Source organism: Odocoileus virginianus, chromosome 3 (assembly GCF_023699985.2).
Source record: "Odocoileus virginianus isolate 20LAN1187 ecotype Illinois chromosome 3, Ovbor_1.2, whole genome shotgun sequence".
NCBI classification, from domain to species: domain Eukaryota; kingdom Metazoa; phylum Chordata; class Mammalia; order Artiodactyla; family Cervidae; genus Odocoileus; species Odocoileus virginianus.
Window position 1 is genome coordinate 5,237,647 of NC_069676.1, and position 20,354 is coordinate 5,258,000.

Below are 20,354 nucleotides of genomic sequence, written 5' to 3' on the forward strand. Positions count from 1 at the left end.
CATGGACCGTTTCTCCAGCGGGGGAGGGGGGGTGTCCTGGTCCTTGGGGACACCTTGATGCGGGTGAGGCCGAGGGGAGGGTCCAGGCAGGTCTTGACTCAGTGAGATGGCCAAGCAGGCCCGTCAGAGGATCCAGCTGGTTCTGGGGCCCGTGTCTGGAGGCCCCTCTTGGCTCCTCTTGGTGATGACAGACGACTCTCAGGGGCTCCATCCTCTGGCGCCGAGGCACGCCGAGCAAAGACGCAAGGTCGGGTAGGAAAGATCCTTTTATTGGGGTGGACACGGAGCACGCACTAGTCCATGATAAAATGACTTAAGAGAAAGATCCAGAAGGGCTGATTTCTCCCCCTTACTCGAGCTCAGAGCAAGGTCTGGGCACAGAATAGGTCCCGGTGGAACTCGAGACAAGGCAAAGTCTTTAAGGCCCGGACCGGGAGGTGGGTGCTGGGAGAAGGGCCCCCACCCGTGCCGGCCGGCCGCAGAGGGGTCCCGGCTCTAGACCCTCCTAAACACGCTCCAGTTTTCCAGAGGAGAACTGGGGGGCAAGAGGAGGAAGGGGAACGGGACAGGGGGAGGTGAGGAACAACGTTTCTGTTTTTGTTTTAAAGCATCTACCAACATCACACTACTGGGTCTGATGTCCCCTGTAACCATCGCTTGGTACGTTTTACAGCATAAATAAAAACTCAAGGAAAATAAATACATTGGCTCCTATGAGGTTGGAAGTGGTGTGGAAGGGGTGTGGGCGGGCCGGCGGAGGGGTGGGGTGGGGGGCGCTTACACAAGGCAGGTGGGTGAGGCGCGGACGGGACAGGAGGCGCCTGAGGGGGGCGTGCCTTAAGTGTCCTCGTGCATGTCCGGGCTGTCGGTCCGCGCGACCTTGCGGGGCGGTGCCGAGCTCTCGCCCTCTAGATCCACTTGCTCCTGGTCTCTCTTCTTGGCGGCGTTCTGGGAGGCAGGGGAGCAGAGTGACCGTGAGCCTCCCATGGGGGAGCACCTAAGTCTGATGCTGCCTCTGCAGCCCCAGGCCTCCAGTGCCGCCCGGAGCTGCGCCTGGGCTGACCCTTCTGTCCCCCAAACCTGCCCTGCTGAGTCACTGGGGACCCCAGCCTGGGACAGGCGCTTCAGGGGGTCACCACGATGTCTGACTCTCCACGTGGTCCACTTCTCAGACAGAGAATCACCCACTGTGCCGGAGGGCAAAGGGCACTCAGGAGCTGCCTGGGGAGGCCCCCCAAACTGCCATAGAAAAGGAAAGTGTGCTGACTTGGGAAAAGCTCCTTCCCTCACTGGTGGGGAGCAAGGCTTGTGGAGCCCGGGGACTGGGGTGTTCCGAGCAGTCACTGCATCATGGGGTCCCCTTCAACCTGGCCCAGAGCAGGTCACTGTCCAGTGGTCAGCATTAGAGAAAAAAAGACCACCTGACCACGTGGCAAAACTACATAGGCAGATTTTCAAGAAAGCAAAAAAAATCCTGTCAGAAAGATGGCCCCTTGTGGGGAAGGTGACTTTTCACCTCAGCTACACATCCTAGTAGGGCCTGAATGTCTTAATCACGTGAGCCTTTCATCACTGAATGAATATTCCAAGCAACAGCACCCATGTCCACCTGCCACCAGGGCCATGCTCCCCACACCCTCTGGGGAGCCAGGCCTCTCAGTACAGCTTGGCAAACCCCTGCCTGTCCCTGAGCACCAGAGCCCCATGGCCTCAGCACAGCCCTTCTCTCCTCTAGAACATTCTTCCCTCTCCTGGATCATCTGGCAAACTCCTACTTAGCCCTCAAGGCCCCACCCGAACCCTCAGTCTCCCAGCCACCAGTGTTCCCCAGCTCACAGCCCCCTGCTGGGCACTGTGTTCCTTCCCGAGGCCCATGCCCACACCCCGCCTGCCTTACCTTTTTGTCCCATTGCTGATGTAGGTAGCGCAAAAGGATGTTTGTTTTTTCTGTCACGATGACTGAGGAGGAGAGACAGACAGAGCTGTAGGAAAACGCTGGCCACCCCGGCTGGCACTGCCTGCCCTTACATGGCCTCTGGGTGTCACTGCTCTGGGTGGCCTCTCTGGGACTCAAGTCACACCCCCAACCCAGGAGCAGATTTCCAGAAGCCAAGCACCCCCTACCCTGAGCCCATGCCACTATCAGCAGCCTGAGCCGGCTGCCGCAATGGGGTCCCAGCTTCCCAGGCAGGGGCCGAGTCCGCAGTGGAGCTCGAATTCCACCCTCAGGCAGGGAACGAGCCCCGGCCTGCCAGCTCCTACTTTCCCAGACAGCCCAGGAGCACGGATCCACGTGAACAAGCCCCAGTGACCACAGAGCGAGCCGAGAAAGGTCCAGGGTTCAGGCCCACAACAAATAACCATAAGCCCCCCCTGTTCTGCAGGCTCCAGGCCCCTCCCCAGGCATGCCCTCCCCCACCCATGGTACAAGGCTCAAGACCTGTGTCATGGAGCCAGCGGGGGCCATCTGACTTGATGGGGGCAGACTGTCCATGCCAGTGGGGAGATCAGGAGGGTCCCAGGGAAAGGCAGGCTTCCAGCTACTCCCAAGGGCCGGGAGTGGCCCAGCTTCCCACAGGTCCCCTCTCGTACCACCCCGTGGCCTTTCCCCTCGCCAGCCGGGACAGCACCGAAGGGCAGCGGCCACTTACTCTGTTCAGACGGGTACTCCCTAGTGGGCAGGTAGACTGAGGGACGTCGGTTCTGTAAGAGGAGTGGGAAGGCATGGGTTAGGAGAGTGGGCGAGTCTGCGGTCCCCACACACCTCAATTTGGCACCCTCACTCCCAGGCGGATTAAAAGCCATGCAAAGAAAAAAATAAATAAATAAAAGCCATGCAAGGAATTCGAGTGGGGCTGGGCCTGAAGCTCAGCCTCTGTTCCAGACAAGACTCAGACCCTCGGGCTGCACATCACCCCTGACCCTTTCCCTCGAGGCAGTTTATGGCCTATGTACTCACCGAGGCTTTGCACACAGAGTCGGCATGAAATCTACTAAAATTGCTTTTGTTGTAGACAGGCAGTCCTTTCAGAAAATCTGCCTGGAAGACAGGGAAGATGGTAAGTGAGAAACCAGGCAGCAGGCTGGGCCTCCCCCAGAGCACCTGTGGCAAGACGGGCTACCAAACAACTTCCAGTTTCCTTCTTTCTGTTCCATCATTCAAATTTTCCAGAACTCATCCTTGGGCTGGCCACCTGATGTGTCTACTCTTAGGAGCAAACAACCCTGGGGTTAGGGCACATTCTCCCATGAAAGTGAAAGTGTTAGCTGCTCAGTCGTGGCTGACTCTTTCGCGACACCATGGACTGTAGCCTACCAGGCTCCTCTGTCCATGGAATTCTCCAGACAAGAATACTGGAGTGGGTAGCCATTCCTTTCTCCAGGTGATCACCGGCCCAGGGGTTGAACCCAGGTCTCTGGCATTGCAGGAAGATTCTTTACCATCTGAGTTACTAGGAATGCCCAGTCCTCACAACAGCCCCATCACTTTGCGACCGCATGGACTATACAGTCCACAGAATTCTCCAGGCTAGAATACTGGAGTAGGTGGCCTTTCCCTTCTCCAGGGAATCTTCCCAACTCAGGAATCGAACCCAGGTCTCTAGCACTGCAGGCGAATTCTTTACTATCTGATCCACAAGGGAAGCCCAAGAATACTGCATTGGGTAGCTTATCCCTTCTCCAGCACATCTTCCCAACCCAGGAATCGAACCAGGGTCTCCTGCATTGCAGGCGGATTCTTTACGAACTGAGCTATCAGGGAAGCCCAAGAGGTGCGGGGAAACTGAGGCTCAAAAAGGAACAGACAGTTAAGTCAGGAGTGAGCAGCGGGGTGGGTAACTGGTCCCAGGCCATCCGATTGCAGACCTGCCTTCTGTGCTTGTTGAATATAAAACTCCTGGTCTCATCTCCATTTGGGCATCTCTGAACGAGTCCTGGCGTGGAGAGAGACTCGTCCGCCCTAAGTCGCCCCGTGACAGTGCATGGAGGTTGGGGGAGCAGGAGCCTGGGTGAAGGGGAAAGGGCAGCTGGGACTCAGGGGCTGCCTGCACACAGGACCCGGACAGAGTCCAGGGTCAACCAAGCTTCCAAGACTTGTGAAAACTCAGAAACCTAAGTTTCAGTCTGTCAGTGCTAGCTTTTTAAACTTGGTTGAGCTCTTCGTCAAACACTGTGGGAACAAGGGTCAGTTTGGGGGCTGCTTCTGGGGTCCCTACACCCAAAGGCTTCTTTGTGAGGGGAGAATGCCTCGGGGGGTGGGGGAGGGTGGGCAGAAGCCTAAAGGGAGCAGGTTGGCCACCCCTGCCCCCTCACACCCCACTGCCTGGGGCCGGAAGCTCTAGGTCTGCAAGGTGCCAGGGAGAAGCAACGGCATTCATCCATGGCCCTGACTCGTGGTAAGTCCTTTTTCCCTGGCATGCTGGCACCAGCTGGGTGCTCTGGAAGGGGAAGACCCTGATTCTGGGTGGGGCTCAGGTCTCTGGCCACGAGACGTGAGGAATAAAGGCCAATGGGAGCTGTGTCCGCCTCAGAAAACCGAGGCACAAGAGCCTTGGCGAGGAGTGACTGCTGAGAGCCGGGGCAGCGACTGGCGTCCTGCAGAGCAGGAGGGCAACACTGCCATCAGGCCTGGGGGCGGACAGCGGGGAGGGCCAGGGCCTTCCCCGGCCAGGGCGCCCCTCGTGTGGTCGAGGAAACTGAGGCAGAAAGCTCACGGGACACTCGTCAGAGGTCCCCCAGCCCCAGATGGAAACAGGAAGCTGGCTGAGTCCAGGTTTGCCCCTCCTGTTCCCGGGACGCCAGTGCCCCCCTCCCCGCCTAAAAGCCAAGGCTCAGCGCCTGCAGGCCGTGTGACCCTCCCCTTGGGGGCCCCACTGCCAAGCCTGACTCCCGGGGGCTGCGCCCTCGGGCAAGCCGCTGCTCGTGGGATTCCCCCATCACCCCTCGTGGGACCAACCGCTCCCTCTGCTGGGCCTAGGCAAGATGGCAGCAGGATGGCCTCCCGTTCCCACCCAGGAGGTGGCCCTCATATCTGAGTGACCTACTACCCCGAAGTCAGCTCAGAGCCCCTCACGCCTGCCTCCCCTGTCCCAGGACCCCTGCCCCAGCTCAGTTCCAGACCATGGGACCTGCTTCATCCATCTGGCAGGCTTTCCTCAGAACCCAGCCATGTGGTAGGCCCCACGCCAGGCACTAGGGCACTGCGGAGAGCCACAGCAGTCCTACCCCCGGCCCCTGGGAACAGCCGGTGCACGGGGACACAGGTGTGGACCAAAGAGCGCATGGTGAGAGCCAAGTGGCCATGACACAGGCCTGAGCCCTGAAGGAGAGGACGGGGTCCCCCTCCACAGCCCTGGCGGGGCTTGGCCCATGCCAGCCTGCTGCCACACCTCTCCCCAGCCTCAGCCACCCTCCAACGATGCCCCTCCGTTCTCCACCAACCAACCTCTCCAGCCAGCTCAACCCCCCCTCCCTTTCCTCTCCCCACACTCACACCCACCCCAGCAAGGTCATCTGTTTACAAGTCCAGCTCCTTCATGGATTGTTCCCTCCCTGAGGCAGAGGGCAGGGTTGGCTCAACCCTGGGCCCCTGACAGGGCTCACATGGGCCAGGTGGCAGAGCGGTGAGAGGCTCCGGAGCCCCAGGCCGGCACTGAATGCCTCTCCCTGGCTGTGTGACCTGGGGCACGTGAACTCCCAGCCCGGCTATCTCTGCTGTGAACCAGGGTTGTTCTGAGTTCCAGGAAGACAATATGGAGAAACAGCTTTACCCAGAGCTGCCCTGAGGTGGAAGCATCAACTGAGTATTATTAGCAGCAGTGCGTCTGTGCTGAATAAATTAATGCAGACAGGGGATGGCCTGTACTTCCTGTTAGCTGAGCAGGAAGATGAAGCCTCAGACACAGGGAGAAGTCCTCACCTCAGCCAGACAAATCCCAGCTACAGCTGGGCCCAGAAGCTGTCCACTGCTTCAGCAAACACTCACTGAATATCTGTGTGCCAGTCCCTGTGCGGGCAGCCTGCCAGTGACCCAACCAAAGCAAGATGAGGAAAAGAAGTGGTGTGCAGAAAAGAGAGACATGGGGGTCTCCTGCAGTCAGGAAGGGGCCCTCTGGCAGATGATATTCCCGGGAGGATGAGCATTCCAGGCAGAAGGAGTAACAGATGCAAAGCCCCTGGGGTGGCAGGGACTTGGAATGTGAAGATGTGAAAACAAGGCCACAGTGGTTGGAGCTCACGGGGAGAGGGGTGAAGTGGGTACAGATGAGGTCACAGAGGTAGGCAGGGGGGACCTTGGAGGCTGAGGGGGGAGGTGGGTTTCATTGGGGTGACAACAGGAAGCCCCCAGAATGTTTTGTAAGCAAGATGGTGGTATTATCCGACTGACAGCTTTAAAAGCGCCCTCTGGTTCTTGGTGCATTACAGACTGCCAGTGGGGCAGGATGGAGACAAGGAGACCAGGGAGGAGGCTGCAGCAGACGTTCAGGTGGGAGACGGCAGTGCCTGGACCAGGATGGGGAGCCGTGGACAGATCCAGAAATCGTTCTGGAGCCTGAGCCAACAGAATCCTCTTTAGGGGCTGAACGCAGGCAATGAGGTTGCAGCGAGCAATCAAGGACAATGCCCAGGCCTGGGGACCCACCTGCTAGGAACCAACTTACCACCTTCCCATACTCTTCCTGACAAGAAGTCTTTTTTTGCCCATCCCCCACGACATCCTAAGGACACCTTGTGGGCTGGGACTCTGAGTCTAGGAAGAGCTATTTGATTTGCCCTGACAAAAGCTTCCATCACCACTGTCAGCCCTGGGGATGCCAAATAGTGGGGGGAATGGAGGGGACTTCAGCCCAACTCTAAGGTTGGGTCCCATTTCACAGGTGAAAAGACTGAACCCCACAGAACTACCAGACACAAACCCCAGGATGACTGAGTGGCCCAAGGGGGATTTTAACCTCCCAACAACATGCTGGCATCATCCCCACTTCAAGATGAGGAGACAGCTGGGAGAGAAAGTCACCATCTCCGAGTCACCCAGCTTATCTGCTGAGCGTTTACTGTCCCAAGCCCTTTAAGACGTCAGTTCCCTAAATTATCACAACCCGATGAGGTCTGGACTACTGCTACCCCTATTTATCAGGGAAAGGGCCTGGCGATTGGAGAGATAAAGTTGCTCCCTCTTCCAGCTGGTCGGGGCCGGAATGTCGGAGGTGGGGTTAGGGCTCTGAGGGACCAGGGCAGTTCGCGATGTCGCACTTCCTTCGGCGACAAAGACCCGCATATCGCTATGTCAAGCCCCCTCCCCGCCCCGACGCTCAGCCCGGCCTCCCAAACCCTCCCGAACTGAAAAGGCCCAGACCCGGGGCGCGGAGTACTAGGCCTGAGTTCGGGGGCCTGGGGGACCCCATCCCCATCCAACAGGCGATTTCCGGGGGACCCGCGACCCGGAAATGAATGAGTTGTCAGGGCCGGGAAGCCTAAAAAAGGTCAGGGGTCGAAGACGGAGCCAGGGTGGGGTCAGCAGGAAGCTCACAGCAGGGTCCGGGGGGATCGAAGGTCACAGGTCAGATGGAGGGGCGGGGCCAGGCCTGGGGGGCTGGGTAGGGCGGTGAGGGGCCTCGGGGATTACTGGAAGTGGGTGGGCCCGGGGCGCCATTTTGTCGAGCGGAGGGGGAATACGGCCCTGCCGGCCACTCTCACCATCTTCTGTTTCCTCCGTCACCACCTCAGCCACCGCCTCCTCCGCCGCCGCCACCACCACAGCCGCCTTCTTAGCCGCCGCCGCACAGTAACTTCCAGCCACTGCGCAGCCTACACTGATGGTGCGACCGCCCGCCCGTCATTGGTCTGCCCTCTGGCTCCGCCTCCAAGTTACGCGGTCTTTGCGCACCGCCATTGGCCAGATCCGGCTAATCCACGCGCCCATTGGTCGCCACGCCTCCTCCTTCGTGGTCAAGTTACATTGAGAGAGCAAAACCCCGCCCGAGACCTGCAAGCTGTGAGCGGTGAAATCGGAAATGGGTGGAGGCCGGGTCCTCAAAGCCCCTTGGGATTTGTAGTCCGCAACAACGGAGGCCCCGCCGCTCTCTAACATTCGCTACGTCTTTTCGTATGGTGGTTCCTGGGGTTCTCGCAGCAGCCCTGGAGGGATGGGCACCCGCCGTAACACTCGCATCCTCCTCCCCAGGGTTCCGACCTTTGAAAGTGAAAGTGAAGTCACTCGGTCGTGTCCAACTCTTTGCGACCCCAGGTCCCTCCGTCCATGGGATTTTCCAGGCGAGAATACTGGCTTGCCATTTCCAACCTTTAGGTTTCAGCATATCTACCCCCCCCCCCCCCCCACACACACACACACACTAGTCGTTTGACTATCTTTCAACTGACGGAATAGACTATCTCTGAAACACTTCCCGTGGCTCCCCAGAAGCCCAAAAAGATCCAGTCCCGCCTCCTTGCCCGGAAATTTTGGGCCTCTTCGGCCTGCTTCGTCCACCTTTTATCCTGAGTCGTCCAGTCTCTCCTTTTGGACCGCCTTCTCGAAGAAGCCTTGTCTTACTGCCTTCTTCCCAAGGCAAAGTCCAGTACCTCCTCTGGGCTCCCACAATCCTCACGCTCATCCTCCTAGCCCTGACTCCACTGTTCACTGGGTCCAAATTGCCTGGGTATGAATTAAACCCCACGAAACCCCACCGCCAGCCTGACAGCCGGGAGACAAGGACTTTTTGAGGAAGTTCTCAATAAGTTACAGAATATTATTACTTCAACAACACGGAGAAGAAAATGACAACCCACTCCAGTATTCTTGCCTGGAAAATCCCATGGACAGAGGAGCCTGGCAAGCTATAGTCCACGGGGTTGCAGAGTCAGACACGACTTAGCATCTAAACCACCACCGACAACACAGCAAAAGAGAAATGAGCATCATTTTAAGGATGAATCTACTTTTATTTTTGGCCGCGCCACGCAGCATACAGGATTGAACCTGCCTCCGTGCAGTTGGGAAAGTGGAGAATCTTAACCACTCGGACTGCCAGGAAAGTCCTTTTTTACAGGAACCAAAATAACCTCAGAGGGCTAAGGTCTTGCTCCAAGTCACAGCGCCCATCCCCAAGGGGCAGGTGGAGGGTTCAAACCCCTCCCACCGCTCACAAGCCTTCCTAGAATTTGTGAGAATTATGACATTTTATAAGACAAGTGAAAATTTGAACATTTATTAGACTTTTAACAACATAAAGGAATTTTTTTTTTAAGCTGTGAAAAGTTTTGTTAATATGTATTAACGGAACCTTATTTTAGAGAGGTGCATTCTGAAATATTTAGATCTGCCTCACAGGAGAGGGCAGGACGAGTTGTGAATACAGCTGTGTACTGTTACAAAAGCGTTCACTGTACCATCTGTGGACTCTTGCTCCAAAGTCTTCCTAATTCAAGAGTGTAAAAAGGCACTCTGGCAAGGTCTGACTTCCCATTCCCTCTTCCAGAAACCTAGAGGAGGATTCATGTCCGTCCCAGTAGTCCCTGCTCCCCAGTTCAGTTCACTCGCTCCCCAGCTCTCCACAAAAACAGCGTCAGGCTAAGCGAGGGAAATGCTTCAATGGGGGAGATCCAGCCGCTACGTTGCGCTCCTAATGGCTCAACGATTTCCGACCCTTGTGCATGCGGCGAAGAATGACCTGGACGCCATTCGGCGTGCTCAAGCGCCGGATCCAACCATGTTTATTCTTGCGCTTGATGTTGCTTGGCTGATACTCGTTCCCGCGCGTCCTGCCCCTGGTCTGTTGCATGGCGGGGAGTCTCCAGGTGTCGGGGAGCCCCAGCCAGGCCCGGGGACCCTGGAGCCACCTGAGGGAGCAGAGAGACGGAGATAAAGGTCAGAGGGGGGCGCTGTGTGACTTCTGCGTGGAGCTCAACCTTTCCAAGCTTCGGCTTCCAGATCAATGCCGGGAGGGAGCCTGGCAGGAAAAGGTACTCGAGGAGTTCGCAAGGCACTCGAAGGTCATGCGATTGGTAAATACCTGGAGGCAGCCCTCGACGCCGCTCTTACTCCCAGATTTGAGAAGCTGTCCCCATGAAGACTCACCTGCCACCCAGCAGCCCCGCTGACCTACTGACTGGGCCCAACAGGCAACCCACGGATCTGACCGAGAAAGCCATGTTCGGCCGCAGCACGCCGTCAGTTTCCAGCTATTCCGCAACCTATAGGCTCCGCAGCTGCGGAACGAGGGATTCTGGGAAATGTAGTTTCTTCTACAGCGGAGCCCACATTTCCTTGGGCATTGTAGTTCTACGTAGACGCGCCGCACCTCTGGCGTGAGCGTCCGTGCCCGCCCGAGAGTGTAGTTCTTATTCTCGACCAGCAGGCGGTAGGCGAACGGCGCCTTCTCCGCATGCGCATGCCTAAAAAAGTATTATTTCCCTAGGTCTGCTGGGAATTGTAGTTCCTTCTCTTGTAGCCCTGCAGAGGGTGCCCGGGGGCGACGGTGGCGCAGCTGGTGGCAGCCTCAGGAAAAGGCTGGTTCAGTCTCCCACCCCCAGCGGGAGCAAGGCAGATGGCGCACAGCTGGCTGGCAGCTTTCTTTTAGCCTCAGCCAAGTCTCCACCCCTTGGCGGGGAGCCCAGGAAGTCTGAGTTGGAGTTGGCTGGATGTCCTTGGGGTGGTCATTCAATTTCTCAATCTGCAGAACTCCAGGATTGCAGGCTTGCCCTTGGTGGTGCCCCCGTTCAGTCTCTATTTTTCTAATTCTCGTACCTGAGCTCTTTCCCTTTTTACGTACCCTCTATGGCGCCCCATTGCCCCAGGGAAAATATTTGGCAGGCATTTGAAGCCTGCCTTCGACATACACACACACCTTCCCTCCTTTGCTTGGTGCTCTCCTGTTCATCTCTTAAAAATCCTCTTCAGATACTCTCCTTTCCCCGACTCTAGTCCCTCCCTCTGGTCAACGCTCCGCCCCGCTCCGCAGCATCACCCACTTTGGGGAGGGGGCGGGGAATTTTTTTTCTGCATGGATAAAACTGTAGTCTCCCAGGAGCACCCTGAGTGGACAAGAGTGGGTGGCTGGACCTAATTCAGCTCTGGCAGCAAATTCCAGGGGATAGGAGTGGGCAAAGGATGGTTAACCCCTTGTCATCTGAAGCCCATCCTACCTGCACCATCATTTAGCAAACCAATACAATACGACAGTAGTACAATAATAATGTCAATAATGTATGGAGCACTTTCCTCGCTAAGTGTTTTACTGCCTAGCAAACTCATGCGGGAGAGGGAATTAATTTAATAAAGAAATAAATGGAGTCTCAGGGAAGGGACTTGCCCAAGGTCATATATCAGCAAACGGCAGAAGCTGGATTTGAACTGTGGGCTCTCTGGCTCCAGCTGGGACCAGAGTCACCAGTTAAATTGACCAGCAGTTAAAATGGCCTATCTGTGAAACTAATTCCTAATAGCTCCAAGATACCTGTTTAATGCTTTAAAGAATAACTATTTGCAGGACTTGGGGTCACACAGCCGTAGTTCCAAGTCCCATCTCTGCTCCCCCAGCTTACTTTGTGACCTTGTGCCTTTTATGAGCCTGTTTCCTCGCCGTTTGCAATTTCCTTTGCAAATTGCAAAGATCTGCGAGATTGTAGAAAGGAAAGGTGAGCTCAGAGAAAGGGGCATTGGGGCGACGTTTAGAGGAGACAGGCCAGTACGGAGGCTGAGGCTAGCCGAGGAAATCCTCTTCGCAGCGAGGAGGGCTCCGGTTGCTACCTCCCAGGGGCCCATAAGTCCTCAGGTTCCGACCCCTTCTCGGCCTTGGACCAGGCCCAATCTCTCCTTCCACCTCAGTAAACCCCTGAGGGGGGCGGGGCCGTTGCCCCAAGAGCCCGCCCTAATCCCGGAGTTTCCGAGTCTGATTGGCAGTCTAACTAGGCCAGGTCACTACGCAGCTGCGATTGGCCGAGAAGCCAGTCAGTCGACTCGCGGTCCCGCCCGGGGAGACGCTTAAAGGGCCGGCTTGCTCGGAGGTAGCGGGATGTCCCCGCGCTGACCGCCCCGGGCCCGTGGCCCCCCGCTTAGAGGTGCCCGGCCAGATCCCGCGCCACCATGTAAACGGCGCCTGCAGGCGGACGCTGGCTTCTCTGCCCGGGACCCCTCTGCCCTGCCCCGGGTCCCAGGGCCCTCGATGAGGTGAGCAGAGAGAGGGCCGTGGGGAAAGGGACATTGAGGCCCCTGGATCCCTGGATCTTTCACTTTGGACGGGGTGTCCACAAAGCCCGCCCTCGGGCTCTTAGAAAGCCGCGGTGCCCCAATGGCCTCGATCCCGCCACAGGGCTCACGGGCACCCAGGAGCTGAGGGCCTGGCTCTGTGGAGGGGGGCTGGCATGGCGCATTTGCGCCCCCCTCCGCAATCCCGGGTTGGAACCCGGCCGGAGGCGGGGGGCGCGGCCTGCTCCCCCTCCACCAGCAAGTATGGGCTACCGCAGGCTGGATTTTCGGCGTTCATTATCCCCGAGGAGCCCAGGATGGGGACGGGGAGGGGTTGGTCCCATCACCAGGGCCTAAACAATGGGGGTGCGCTGCACGGGTATCCCCTTCGAGTTATGTAACTGTCTGCAGTTGCCATGGCCACGGCGGGGGTGGGGGTGGCCCAGGGAGCGGGGATGGAGGCCTGGAGGCCCCCAGCCAGGGCTCCATCCTCATCTCCACCACTGGAGGCTGTGTATCAGGTTCCTTAGAACCCAGGGTTCTGACGAGTGGGGACAGAGCTGCTTCCTCCCAGAGTGTCTGGGCCTCAGCTTGTTGGTCTGTGAAACAGACCCATTGCATCCATGATCTTGGGGAGCTGGGTAAGGCCTTCTGGAGCTCAGTCCTGAAACTCCTCTCCCAGGGCCTCAACTTTCAGAAACCACGTTTAGAGGCCTGGGATGGGGGCTCATTGTTGGGATCTGCATATTTTTAAGACATCTGTGGAGCCCTCAGTTTATGCTGGTTTAGTGAAAGTGAGTTAACAAAAGAGTGCATGAATGAATGAATGGACGAATGAATGGATTTAGGAAGGCATAAGTTATAAACCTGAGCTGGAGGGTCCTCAGGGATGGGTCACATTTGCCACAAAGTCCCCTCCTCCAGGAAGCCCCGCAACCCCCAATTCCACCACCTTCCCCATGGATGCCTCTTGGTGTCAGCCATAGCCACAGCCTTCTCTTTGAGGTAGCCTAGGCTGGCTAACCACCACACAGGCTCTGACCAGACAAAACATCTCAGTCCGTGCCTGGTTCTGACCACCCCTAAACTGGGGCCTAGACAGGGCCTCCCAGTGCAGCTCACCCACCCCAGGTATAGAGAGTGGGTAGTGTGGGCATGAAGGGCTTCCTATGCAGACAGCCTCTGACCTGGCTGTCACCCCCACTCACAGGACACACCATGCTGACCGGCGTGACCGATGGGATCTTTTGCTGCCTGCTGGGCGCACCACCCAATGCAGTAGGGCCACTGGAGAGCGTGGAGTCCAGCGATGGCTACACATTTGTGGAGGTCAAACCTGGCCGCGTGCTGCGGGTAAAGCATGCGGGACCCGCTCCCGCCCCGACTCCACCTCCACCACTGTCGGACGCCGCCCAGGGGGACCAGTCCGGCTTGGTCCGTTGCCAGCGCAGAATCACCGTGTACCGCAACGGGCGGTTACTGGTGGAGAACCTGGGCCGGGCACCACGAGCTGACCTCCTGCACGGGCAGAATGGCTCCGGGGAGCCACCAGCTGCCCTTGAGGTCGAGCTGGCGGACCCAGCGGGCAGCGATGGCCGCTCGGTCCCAGGCAGTGCTGGGAGCGGCAGTGGTGGGCGGCGGCGGCGAGCCCGCCGCCCCAAGCGGACCATCCACATTGACTGTGAGAAGCGCATCACCAGCTGCAAGGGCGCCCAGGCTGACGTGGTGCTCTTTTTCATTCACGGGGTCGGCGGCTCCCTGGCCATCTGGAAGGAGCAGCTGGACTTCTTCGTGCGCCTGGGTTACGAGGTGGTGGCGCCCGACCTGGCCGGCCACGGGGCCAGTTCAGCGCCCCAAGTGGCCGCCGCCTACACCTTCTATGCGCTGGCGGAGGACATGCGTGCCATCTTCAAGCGCTATGCCAAGAAGCGCAATGTGCTCATTGGGCATTCCTATGGGTGAGCCAATGCTTTGGTGGGGATGAGGGTGAGGGGCGGGAACCACACCCACTCACAAAATATTGATTTCCCTTCTTGAAAAATCCCACTAGCATCTACAACAACACATGGACTCCTGCCACCAATACTGTTGTTTTCACATTGTTTTAAAGCAGTGTCTCAATCCCTGAACTACTGATATTTTGGGTCAGGTAATTCTTTCCTGTGAGTGGCTTTCTTGGGCACTGTAGGGTGTTTAGGATCATCCCTGACCTCTTCCCATTAGACGCCACTAGCTCGATGGTCTAGTGATGATTGTGACAATCAAAAATGCCTGCAGATAGTGCCAAGGTCCTCTGGTGGGCAGAATCACCCCTAGCTGAAAACTACTGTCTTCTATTAAATTCAAGAATTGGTTGCTCTGGAGACCCCAAGGGCTCTAAGCAAAGACTACTTGGTATTTCATAATTTTTGTTTAAAAGGGTACAGTTTACTTTAATTCACTCCCCCTTAAGAGCTTCCCAGGTAGCACTAGTGGTAAAGAACCTGGCTGCCAATGCAGGAGATGTAAGAGACTCAGGTTCAATCCCTGGGTGGGGAAGATCCCCTGGATGAGGGCATGGCAACCCACTCCAGTATTCTTGCCTAGAGAATCCTCCCAGACAGAGGAGCCTGGAGGGCTACAGTCTATAGGGGTGCAAAGAATCATACATGACTGAAGTGACTTACTATGCATGTACTCTCTCTTAAAGGGGTGATAGATAATACCACCTTGGCATTTAGATGAGAGCCCACATCATGGAAGGCTCTGGGTCTTGGTGCCTGATCACTGCCAAGTGGTACCATTCTGTCCTTTACCCAGGATGAAGGGCAGGGTCTGATCAGGCGACCAGGTTGAGAGCTATTGTTTTCGCAGTTGTAGCGCATGCAATTAGACAAGAAAAAGAAATGTTACATAAAAGAAAGGAAGGCCAGACTAGGAAGTAGCATAGCTCCTATTTGTTTATATAAAAACATACCCCAAAGTGGATGCTTACAATAATGATTCCTCCATTAAATGAGCACCCATGTGTGGAAACTCCTGTGACCCCATAACAATCCTATGAGGTCAGCATGGTTTCTGTGTCACAAATGTGGAGATGATATCTCAGAGGGGCTAAGGAGTTTGCCCAAGGACACACAGTGAGTCACTGGCACAGTCAAGTCCATTTGACTCCTGCTTGTATACTGTTCCTCTTTTTAGCAGGCATTGGCAAACTTTTCCTCAAAGGGCCAAAGAGTAAATACTTTAGGTTTGCAGGCCTTATGATTGGTCTCTGTTGAAACTTCACAAGCCTACCACTATAGAAGGAAAGCAGGCATAATTGTAAACAAATTTATAATTGTTTCAGTGTGGCTTTATTCCAATAAATCTTTATTTATAAGCTATTTTACACCCTTACAGTATTTTAAAGTGAAGTTTAAAACAACGGAAACAAGCAGCTAGCCCTCAGGCCATCCTTTGCCTAAACCCTGCTTTCGGGGTAATGAGGAGAGGTACCTGCACCCTTCTACCTTGCATAAAGCAGGCAGATGTGACAAACCCAGAGGCCAGTAAGAGAAGATCCTTAAAGGGAAGGTGAAGTGAAAATGAAAGTCGTTCAGTCGTGTCCAACTCTTAGTGACCCCATGGACTATATAGTCCATGGAATTCTCCAGGCCAGAATACTGGAGTGGGTAGCCTTTCCCTTCTCCAGGGGATCTTCCCAATTCAGGGATCGAACCCAGGTCTCCCTCATTGCAGGCAGGTTCTTCACCAGCTGAGCCAGCAGGAAAGCCCAGAGAGTACTGGAGTGGGTAGCCTATCCCTTCTCCAGTAGATCTTTCTGACCCGGCAATTAAACTGGGGTCTCCTGCATTGCAGGCAGATTTAAAGGGAAGGGATACACTGGAAACAGGGACGTTCTCTGAGAGGCCAAAGGTTTTGTTTAATCAAATAGCTTTCCCAGCACTTGATAATAAGTAATTCTTACCTCTTTGGGGGTTATGATGACTTTGAAGATCTGATAAAATTTCTATATTTGGATCCTTTCTCCAAAGGAAAAAAAAAAAAGTCCACCTTCAACACACACACACACACACACAGAGTCTCACAATTTCGGGGTGTTTGGGTTGCCTCTCCCATCCCTCACCCGCTTTTGGTGCTCATGGACCCCATGGGAAGAATCTTGGCCTTCAAGGACCTGCCTCTGGGTGAGGGGAGGGCATTCATCCTCTCACTGCTTGCATCCTGCTGACCACTGCCTTTCGACCCTCCCCACCATCCGCCCGCGGGGCAGAGTCTCCTTCTGCACGTTCCTGGCACACGAGTACCCAGACCTGGTGCACAAGGTGATCATGATCAACGGCGGCGGGCCCACGGCCCTGGAGCCCAGCTTCTGCTCCATCTTCAACATGCCCACGTGCGTCCTGCACTGTTTGTCTCCCTGTCTGGCGTGGAGTTTCCTCAAGTGAGTGGCCTGGCCCTGCCCCAGCATCTCCCCAAGGTGGATGGGAGGGGAGGCTGTATGGCTGGGGTTGGCATGGGGAGCACCGCCGGTGGCTGAGATGGCCTGAGGGCTCCAGTGGTGCTCCCCACCCTACCCCCCACCCCCAGGGCCGGCTTCGCCCGCCAAGGGGCCAAAGAAAAGCAGCTGCTGAAGGAGGGCAATGCATTCAATGTGTCTTCCTTTGTGCTTCGGGCCATGATGAGCGGCCAGTACTGGCCCGAGGGCGACGAGGTCTACCACGCTGAGCTCACCGTGCCGGTTTTGCTCGTCCACGGCATGCACGACAAGTTTGTGCCAGTGGAGGAAGACCAGCGCATGGCTGAGGTATGGCACTCCAGTCACCACACCCCTCAAATCCCCCCTGCACAGCCCTGGGGACTCTGTGCTCCAGCCCTGGGGACGCCAGAGCTTAGATTGAGGGTCAAAGGTGGAATCCAGAAAGTGGGGCTGCCTGGGACAGGGGGGTCGGATTATGTGCTGTCCCCTCTGCCTGCTGAAAGGCACTCTTCGCCAGACTTCCCTGGCGGTCCAGTGGTTAGCACTTCACACTTCCACTGCAGGGGGCACATGTTTGATCCTTCGTTGGGGAACTAGAATCCCACGTGCCATGTGGTGTGGCTCCCCCCCCCAAAAGGGCACTCTTCACAGCTGGGATTTGTGATGGGCAACCTAATCCTGCAAGAGGGTGAATGGGGGTCTTTAGATCAGATTCCCCAGTCTTGGGATCCTTAGGGCTTAGAATAGCTCTGCACCATCAGTTCTTAACCAGGGATGGTTCCGCCCCACAGGGGACACTTGAAACTCTCTAGGCATGTCATGACTGTGGGTGAGGGAGGTGCTTCTGGAACCTGGTGGGTGGAGGCCAGGGGTGCTGTTCAGTTACCTACAGTGAGCAAGACTGGCCCACAGCAGAAAATGACCCGATGCCAAGTGTCCATCCCGTGGGGACTGAGAAACCCGGCCTTAGCTTGAAAGGCTCTGTCCATCTGTCACTCTCAGTGAGTTCTCACTGAGGTGACTTTGCTGCCTAGAGATATCTGGCCATGTCTGATTTTATTTTAATTTTATTATTATTTTAAATTTTAGTTTTGACCACGCTGTGCAACTTGTTGGATGTTAGTTCCCCAACCAGGGATTGAACCTGAGCCCTCAGTGGTGAGAATGCAGAGTCCTGACCACTGGACTACCAGGGAATTCCCTGGAGAGATTTTTGTCACACTGTGGTGGGGGAGTGGGATGCTACAACTGGCATCTAGTGCATTGAAGCCAGGGATGCTGTTCAACATCCTATAGCCCCCATCCCAGAGAATGATCCCGCCCCAAATGCCATGAGTGCCCAAGTTGAAAAATCCTGCTCTGGACATATTGTAGGCACTTAAGAAAGGCAGAATGGAAAAAAAAAAAAAAATGGCAGAATGAATGAATACAGAATTAGGCCCAGCAGGGTGACAGGCCAAGCTTCATAGGTGGTGCTAGTGGTAAAGAATTTGCCTGTCATGAGACTTAAGAGACACCAGTTGGATCCCTGGGTCAGGAAGATCCCTTAGAGGAGGGTATGGCAACCTGTTCCAGTATTCTTGCCTGGAGAACTGCATGAACAGACGAGCCTGGTGGGCTATAGCCCATAGAGTAGCCAAGAGTCAGATACAACTGAAGCGACTTAACAGCGTGGAGGGTGACAGGCCATCCTCTAGCTCCCCCTTGAACGGAAATGAAGGAATATAGAATTGCAAGAAGGACTTCCTGATGCTGCAGGCCATACATAGATAGGGGTTGAGTGGCCCTGAGCTCCCGGGCCCTGGCTCTGGCCGCTCTGAGCCCACCTCCTCTGCAGATCCTGCTCCTGGCCTTCCTGAAGCTCATCGATGAAGGCAGTCACATGGTGATGCTGGAGTGTCCGGAGACCGTCAACACGCTGCTCCACGAATTCCTGCTCTGGGAGCCCGAGCCTTCGCCCAAGGCCCTGCCCGAGCCCCTGCCTGCGCCGCCGGAGGAAAAGAAGTAGCCCCGGAGCTGGCCGGGTATCGCTTAGTGAGCCGAGGAGCGGGAGGAAGAGTCCCGAACCGGCTAAGGGTCTGCAGTGCGGACCAGGTGGGCGGGCCATTCGCTCCGGTGGGCGGGGTCAGGTCAGGGAGACGCCCCCTGGCCGGCTGGGCCGGGAGACGCGGCCTTCGTGGGAGCCAAGTGGACACACCGCGCTCTGCTAGTCCTGAGGGGCCCATCACTGTTTCAGGGCCGTAGCAGCGACCCCCGTGGAGGGTGACCTTGTACAGAAGCCCCCTCCCCCACAATGCCAGGGCCGAGGCAGGCCGCCACCCCGCTGTCTTCCGTGTCCGCCGTGCTTGATTCTAGGACCCACGAGCCCCGCGGGGACTCGGGGACTATCGGGACCCCCGCCACCATGCCCGAGACCCCTGACCCCCCCCCCCCCCCATTCCTTGGCGCTGGGAGCTATTGTTGCCCAAGTGGGGAGGGCTTGGGAGGGGGCTGGAGCCACCGAACCTGCACATCTCTTATTGTAACTCAATAAAAAGAAGTGACAATCTGAGCCTCCAGACTTGTGTTGGGTGACCACAGCATAGGGCTACCCTGAGCCTCAGTCTCCCCAAGTGTAGACGGAATTGACTCAGGTACCTCCCCTTCAGGGCTGACCCACAAAGACTTGAGGGTGAAGGTGGTCCAGGCTTGCTTTCCGAGTTCACCTCCCTTCTCAAAACGGGGCCTGAGTGGGCAGCATTCCTGGAGCAGAAGACAGTGAGGGGTGAGCTCCTGGTCCCTGGAGAGGAGGAGGAGAACCAGCTGAGGCTGATGCTAAAGTTGAGATGAGGCTCGGTGGCCATTGCGTCTGATAGTGCAGCCATAATGGAGTGGCAGCTGTGTGCCAAGCCCTGTAGTGAGTGCCTGACACCCATAGGTTCACTGAATCCTCTTTACCCCACACCACACAGCAAGTTAGTACCTCTTTACTGTCCCATTTCATCTTAGAACTTGGTTTTGGGTTGCTCTTGTCACCAAGACGATTGTTATTTTGAATTTATTTTTTGAATCCAGATTTCTCTGGGTTTCCCTGCTCCATGGCCATCTATATTTTATTCTTTTTTTTTTTTAAATATTGATTGATTTATTTGGCTGCACTAGGTCTTAGTTGAGGCTTATGGGATCTAGTTCCTTGACCTGGGATGGAACCCAGGCGCCCTGCATTGGGAGGGTGGAGTCTTAGCCACTGGACCACCACTGACGTCCCCATATTTTATTCTAATAATGTATGTATATCTAGGCTTACCTGTCATTTGTGTGGGTGGTGGGAGGAGAGATTTGTCACCTCAGTTGCTGCACCTTTGATCCTTTCCCCATTGGTCTGCAAGCCCACCTTTAGTTTAAACTGGGGTCTTTACAGGGGCACTGTTGGCAGTTGGTAAATTCTGGAGACATGTTTGATGACCACAACTTGGGGGGAGATGTTCCTGGCATCTTGTGTGTTAATCCCAGAAATGCTACCTGACACCCTACAGAACACAGGACAGCCCCCAGTGCAAAGAGCAACTTGGCGTCAAAGTCAGTAGGGCTGAGGTCAGGGTACACTGTGTTAGACAAATTCCATCTCTTCTGGAACTTTTTTGGGGGGGAGGGTGGGGAGGGATGTCTTTGGATTCTTTATGTGTATTCTTGGGACATGACATGCTGTTTTAATTATTACACAGG

At 56.0% G+C, this 20,354-nt stretch overlaps 3 protein-coding genes across 3 annotated transcripts; 1 reads left to right on the forward strand and 2 right to left on the reverse strand.

The window, feature by feature from the left end:
* Positions 1-248: 248 nt before the first annotated feature.
* On the reverse strand, positions 249-7,822 carry DDA1 (DET1 and DDB1 associated 1). The gene is made up of 5 exons (XM_020880622.2): positions 7,699-7,822; positions 2,960-3,040; positions 2,652-2,703; positions 1,898-1,959; positions 249-948 (listed from the first exon to the last, which is right to left on the reverse strand). The coding sequence occupies exons 1-5, from the start codon at positions 7,699-7,701 to the stop codon at positions 838-840; spliced, it is 309 nt and encodes a 102-aa protein (XP_020736281.1). The 5' UTR covers positions 7,702-7,822; the 3' UTR covers positions 249-837.
* Positions 7,823-8,922: 1,100 nt separating this feature from the next.
* Positions 8,923-10,334, reverse strand: MRPL34 (mitochondrial ribosomal protein L34). The gene is made up of 2 exons (XM_020880630.2): positions 10,079-10,334; positions 8,923-9,840 (listed from the first exon to the last, which is right to left on the reverse strand). The coding sequence occupies exons 1-2, from the start codon at positions 10,150-10,152 to the stop codon at positions 9,624-9,626; spliced, it is 291 nt and encodes a 96-aa protein (XP_020736289.1). The 5' UTR covers positions 10,153-10,334; the 3' UTR covers positions 8,923-9,623.
* A 1,612-nt stretch (positions 10,335-11,946) lies between these two features.
* Positions 11,947-19,200, forward strand: ABHD8 (abhydrolase domain containing 8). Its single transcript, XM_020880596.2, has 5 exons — positions 11,947-12,169; positions 13,398-14,145; positions 16,443-16,613; positions 16,760-16,976; positions 18,487-19,200. The coding sequence occupies exons 2-5, from the start codon at positions 13,406-13,408 to the stop codon at positions 18,655-18,657; spliced, it is 1,299 nt and encodes a 432-aa protein (XP_020736255.1). The 5' UTR covers positions 11,947-12,169; positions 13,398-13,405; the 3' UTR covers positions 18,658-19,200.
* Positions 19,201-20,354: the final 1,154 nt, after the last annotated feature.